This window comes from Excalfactoria chinensis, chromosome 2 (genome assembly GCF_039878825.1).
Source record: "Excalfactoria chinensis isolate bCotChi1 chromosome 2, bCotChi1.hap2, whole genome shotgun sequence".
NCBI lineage: Eukaryota > Metazoa > Chordata > Aves > Galliformes > Phasianidae > Excalfactoria > Excalfactoria chinensis.
Window position 1 is genome coordinate 20,712,993 of NC_092826.1, and position 5,817 is coordinate 20,718,809.

At 66.0% G+C, this 5,817-nt stretch overlaps 1 protein-coding gene across 2 annotated transcripts; it reads right to left on the reverse strand.

Moving 5' to 3' along the window:
• Positions 1 to 278: 278 nt before the first annotated feature.
• Positions 279 to 4,453, reverse strand: OSR2 (odd-skipped related transciption factor 2). Of its 2 annotated transcripts, none has more exons than XM_072329647.1 (4): positions 4,261 to 4,453; positions 1,569 to 2,265; positions 944 to 1,043; positions 279 to 564 (listed from the first exon to the last, which is right to left on the reverse strand). In XM_072329647.1, the coding sequence occupies exons 2-4, from the start codon at positions 2,222 to 2,224 to the stop codon at positions 490 to 492; spliced, it is 831 nt and encodes a 276-aa protein (XP_072185748.1). In that variant the 5' UTR covers positions 2,225 to 2,265; positions 4,261 to 4,453; the 3' UTR covers positions 279 to 489. The 2 variants fall into 2 exon arrangements, with proteins under 2 accessions (XP_072185748.1, XP_072185747.1); XM_072329646.1 differs by having other exon boundaries at positions 279 to 646.
• Between the last annotated feature and the right edge of the window lie 1,364 nt (positions 4,454 to 5,817).

Sequence of the window (5,817 nt, forward strand, 5' to 3'; positions counted from 1 at the left end):
ACACAGCGGGGGAAAAAAAAGCCCAAATGCTCCGAGAATAATACAACCAGGCGGGAGGGATTTGGGGGGGAGGGAATAAAAATAAAAATAAAAATAAAGGAAAAAAAAATAAAAAGGGGAGTGGGGACGGGGGACGGGGGGGGGGGGGGGGGGGGGAAGAGTGAGGGATTTATTTGGAAATACATTTTTAAGAGATACTTCACCTCCCAGATCCGTTATCAATGTGCATCGGACACGAGGATACGAAACGAAACGAACAAACTAAAACCACGTTCTGTACAGAGCTCTAAAATGAGCCGCGATATCTACAGGAGCGGCGCGGCCGAGAGGGGCCCGATCCTGCAGCCCCCCCAACCCCGCCTCGGGGCGACTCTGGCGGACGCGTTGTGCCAACGAGCCGCCCCGGGGCCCCGCGCACGGCCGCGGCTCCGCAGCGCAGCGCTCGGCTGCGGCTCCGCGCCGCTCAGAAGTCCTGCCGCGGGGTGTGCGTCAGGCTGTGCCGCCGTAGATCACAGTTTCGCCTGAACACTTTGCCGCACCGCTCACAGTTGTAGGGCTTGATGTCTGTATGGGTAAGAAGGTGAGTTTTCAGGTTACTTCTCTGATTAAAGGTTCTTCCACATGTGGGGCATTTGTGTGGAGATTCCTGTTCAGATTTGAAGCAAGCAAAGGATTAATCCTTTACAAACTACCTGACTTCGCGCAGCACTGCAGCTTCTCGCTATCACACAACGCACGGCTGAAACGTCGGGAACGGATCCCGGCCCCGCGCCGCGCCGCGCTCCCGACAACGAAACCCTCCCCGATGCTGCGGCGCGGAGAGCGCCCGGTGCGCGGCTCCGTCCCCCTCCCGCCCGGCTCTCGCAGAGCCCCTTATCCCGTCCCCGAGGCGGCGCCGGGCCGGAGGCGCAGCGCGGAGCAGGGCGGGCGGCGCGGGGCTCACCTGCATGTGCAGCGTTTTGTGGACCGCCAGGGTCCTGGACTGGCAGAAGCCCTTCCCGCACTCCTGGCACTTGAAGGGTTTCTCTTTGGAATGGATGTACCTGCAAGGCAAGCGCGGGCTGAGCGCCGGGCCGTGCGGGATCCCCGGCCCTTCTCTCCCGCCCGACGTGCGGCACCCGCACGCCGCCCCGCTTCCCCACCCGGGGCCGCACTGAGCCGCGAGGCCGGCGGGAGCCCGCCCTGCCGCCCGCGGGGGGCTCTGAGGAGAACTTGGGCCTCCCGCACGATCCGCCTCGGGTCCCTGAGGAGAACTGGGGCCTCCCGACCGATCCCTCCCGCTGACACGGGGCTCTGAAGAGAACCCGGGCTCCTGCCCGCCCCGCTCCGCGGCCACGGGGCTCTGAGGAGAGCGAGGCTCCTGCCCGCCGACCCCCGGGAGCTACGCGGCTCTGAGGAGGACCGGGGCTCCCGACCGGTGTTCCCCGCGGCCGCGGGGCTCCGAGGACGAGCGGAGCTCCCGCCCGCCCAGCTCTGAGGAGACCGGAGGCTCCCGCCGCCCTTCCCGCGGGGCTCCGAGCAGAGCCGCCCCCTCCGCCCCTCGGCCCCCCGCCCGCCCACCCACCCACCGGTGGTCCCGCAGGTGGTCCTGCCGCCGGAACGCTTTGTGGCAGATGTCGCAGGTGTAGGGCCGCTCGTCCGTGTGGGTCCGCTCGTGGATGAGCAGGTTGTAGGACTTGGTGAAGTGGCGGCCGCAGAACTTGCAGATGAACTCCTTTTTCGTCTTGGAGGGCAGGCGGCCCCTCGAGGGCTTCCTGTCCGGGGACAGCTTGCTGAGCCCCGAGAGGGGCGACGGCAGTCCGGGGCCCAGCTTGCCCAGCTCCCCCGCCTTCGGGGGGTCTTCCTGCGTGGCGGCGGCCGCCAGGTTGGCGAAGTCGAAGCGGGGCCGCTCCTTGTGCAGCGCCGGGAGGACGTGGGCCGCGGCGCCCTGCTTGGGGTGGAAGAGGTGAGCGGCGAAGGGCAGCGCGGGGAAGGGGAAGCGCGAGTCCACCAGGCCCTGCGCGGCCGCCATCTCCGTGAGGGCGGAGCGGGCGATCTCGTGCACGCCGGGGTAGCCCAACGTCCAGTGGTTCATGTGCATGGTTTGCACGGCGCTCAGCCCGTACAGCCCCTGCAGCTGGTCCACGGCCGCGGGGAAGGTGTTGACGGCCTGGAGGAAGGAGTAGTTGGTGAGCTGCAGGGACGGGTGCAGCGGGATGGGCGCCGGCAGTGCCTTGCTGCCCATCGTGGCGGGGCTCCGCGGGGCCGTCGGCGCGGGGCGAGGTCCTGAGGGAGAGCAGAGAGCGGGAGAGAGTCAGCGCGGGCAGCGCGAAACGAAAGCGGGACGGAAAGAGAGAAAAACGAAAAGATCGCCCTTCGAGACGCCCCCTCCCTCCAGCCAACAGAAAAAATAAGCCCTTCTTTCTTTTTTTCTTTCCTTTGAAATCCTATAATTTTCGGGCAAAACAATTTGAAAATAGATAAACCTTTCAGGTGCGTGCAGAAGCGCAGAGCGCGACTCGCGGACGGGGCCGCAGCGCTACCCCGCTTCGCGCAGCCCCGGCCCGGCCGCAGCCCCAGGGCCGACCCCGGCGCGGGTTGGGGGGCGGCGGGCGCTGGTCTTCGCGCGGTGCTTATTTTTCTTCCCTCGGCACCAGGTCATTTGTCAAGATAATCGAGGGGGAGAAAAGCAATTCCTGCCCCACACGAACGCACACCTCCCACCCCCGCCCTCCACCCCCCCCTCCCCTCCCGCCCGCGGGTCCTAAATAAATCCACTTTGCGCTCAGATCCCTTCCAGATGGCCGCGGCCGCCCCACACAGCCCGGCCCGAGGCCTCCCGGCAGCCCCGCGGCGGGCAGCGCGCTCAGCCCTCGGGCGGCCCCAGCGGGGTCCGGATCAGCGCGTACGGAGGGGCTCCTGTCCGAGGCGGCCGCCCCGAGGCGGGGAGCGGCAAGCAGTGACAGGGCCTGTGTGCGGTGGGGCCGAGGGCTCCTCCTGGGAGCCGGGCGGAAGGCAACGTGTGGCTTCCGAAAATAAAACGTAAAAAATCGTTATAAAAATCATCGATAATACCATTATAAAAATCAATACTAAACATATATATATATATATAAATAATTGTAAGGAATAAAAACAAAATTTTAAATTACAAAACTCAGACTCAGCAGCACATACAGGAAGCGCTTCCAGCGCGCAGCCCGACCCCGCCGCACACACGGCCCGGGGCTGCGATGTCGCTCTGTCCCTTCTCTGTTCCTTCTCTGTCCCTGCTCTGTCCCGGCTGCCCCCGCCGGCCCCTCTCGGCCCCGATCACACCGCTCACAGCTCCGTTTTCGTTCCCTTCGGGCCGCGGTTCGACGCTGCCGCCCGGTTTCCATATCGTTTGCTCCTGTATCGGGACGGCGGGCGGTGGTATCGGAACGGCCGCTCTACAGAGCCGCTCCGTTTTTCTGTGTTATTTTGTTTGTTTGTTTCTCGCTTGTAAGCGTTATAAACGGAATTCATTTTTAAGGATGTCTTTTAAAGATGTATTTTAGAGATACCGCAGCGCTGGCTCCTATTCTCTATCTGCCGCACAACTCAACGCTAAGCGGGGAAAATCCTCGCAGCTGCGGCGGCCCCCAGGGCCGATGCGAAGTCTCAGCGGCCGCACTCCGGGCCCGGGACCCGGCTCGGGCACAGCGCTGCGGGGGGTCCGACCCGGTGCTCCTCGACCCCGCGCCTTGGGTGCCGAGGGTCGGAGCCCGCCGCCGGTCCGCAGCACTTTTAACCCCATTGCTATTGTAACGCCCAAAGTTTTCGATCCGCACCCTTCGCCTGAACCACGGTACGCGCACTGCTGTTTGTTCTCGGAGGGACCTTTATTAAACCCGATCGAAACGGCCCGCAAACCAGATATTAAGGTTACTTTCAAAGAGACGAGGAGGGAAAAGCCAACCCCAAACGGATGTTCCTTAAACCTTGGCACTTCCTTTTCCCTTTCCCGCACGGCGCTCACCGGCCGAGCCCCGCCGCCCCACGCCCGCTCCCCACCTGCCCGCACGGCCCTTCCGACCGGCTCCCTTCAGGCCCAGACCCCGCTCCCCGCCGCCACCCCCAGAGCGCGGCCCTCCAGCACCGGGCTCAGCGCGGAGCGGGGCCCCGTCCCGTCCCGTGGAAAACTCACGGGCAAAGCCTTCCTCGGGCGCTGCGGGACCCGGGGACGGAAGGAAAAGAAGGGAACCCGCGCTGAGCCGCGAACTGAAAACGACCCCGCGCCGACGGGCAGCGCTCACGTACCGCAGCGGGCAGCTCCTGCCGGGCCTCCGGCACCTTCACGGGGACATTAGATCCACAGCGGGGTCGTTCGGCGGGCCCGGGGCATGGCGGGGAGGGCCGGGCAGGGCAGAACGGGGGGGGCTGTGGCCGCGGCGCTCCCGGGGCGCCGGGCGCTGACGGCCGCCTCCCGCCCGCAGCCCGCTGCTGCCTTCGAGCCCGGCGAGGCTCGGCGCGCTCTGAGCCGCCCCCTGCCCGGTCCATCACATTTACAGCGCTGAGTGGCGGGGAGAGCTGTCCCCGCCCGCCCGCCGCAGGCCCACCCCGCGGCGCGCCCCGACGGCCCGCCCCCGGCCCGCCCCGCCGCGCCGGCCCCGCTGTTTACTTGTGTTTGGGTAGCAACTGGGCTTTAAAGGGGCAGCTCATCTCCTCCCCCCCCCACCCCCCGCGTTACCTGAGGTGACATTTCCCCCCCCGCGGCCCCCGTCGCTCCCCGCCGCCCCTCTCCCTGCGCCGAGCCCCGCGGCGCGGACCCCCAACCCTCCCCCGCCGTGCCCCTCGCAGTCCAGAGCGGGCATGACGGCCAAGGAGAAAACCCCCAAAAACGGGAACGCGGAGCCCCGGGAGCAGCCGCGCCCGCAGGTAACGCTCCCTACCGAGGGCCCGCGGCCCGCAAATCGGAGTCACACCACGACCGCCCCATCCAGTTCCAGATCCGCTTTGTAACCGACAATCAGCCTCCGAAAGATGCGTTCGGCTCGGAGGAACGGGGCCGCAACGTGCCCCGCACCCAGCGCGCACCTGGGCAGGCGGAGGGCTGCGGGGGTCGGGGTCAGTGCGGGGAAGTCGCCGCCGGACGGGGCTTCCCCGCCGCCCCGAGCGTTCCGGGCCGAGGAGCGTCGCGTTCGTTGTACCCGATATGGGCGGTGAGCGGGTTTCGGCCGAGTTTTTAGGAATAACGTTATCTTGGTTTGTGAGCCGCTTCGGTCCCGTGAGGGGGGAATTCGCGGTGTGTTGTAGCGGGAGAAGAGAGAGAGACTCTGCGGGGTATGGAAAGGTGTACGGAGGAATGGTGTAGGCGAACAGCTCCGAGAACGTCTCCAGGTGCGGTGCGTGGCGCTTAATTCAGCGCGCAGGGGACACCCGCGACGGCCGCATTGGGGACTTCTTATTTCACCGCAAAAACGGGAACCAAACGGGGGAACGGAGCCGACGGCGGCGGCTTTGGACGCGCACCCGCGGCGTGACGGCCTTTCGGGCCGGGATTCGTTCCCATTCCTAAAGAACCGCCGCGAAAACGCACAGCTGCTGCCCCGCCGCCCCGTAGCGGTAGCGCTTCGTGCTGTGGGCAGAGGGGCGACGCCCCGGGCCGGTGCTTGGGGAAGAAGGGACGATCCCCGGAGCCTACTACTCGGGGCGGCCGAGCAGAGGCCGCTGTCACTTGCCACCGTCGCGGGGTCCACAGGTCCCTTGGATCCCTTCCCACGGCTCTTTCGGGCCGCTGCGGTGAAAGGACTTCGCGTTTTCCTCGATTTACAGAGCTTTTACAGCGGGTTAAAATGAGCCGCTCCAATTGGGAAA

Coding starts and splice junctions, on each gene's coding strand:
- OSR2 (XM_072329646.1), bottom strand. CDS start 2,224: ATGGGCAGCAAGGCACTGCCGGCGCCCATCCCGCTGCACCCGTCCCTG. Junction 1,044..1,568: donor GACCACCTGCGGGACCACCG/GTGGGTGGGTGG, acceptor CTTGCCTTGCAG/GTACATCCATTCCAAAGAGA. Junction 647..943: donor ACAAAACGCTGCACATGCAG/GTGAGCCCCGCG, acceptor AAATCTGAACAG/GAATCTCCACACAAATGCCC.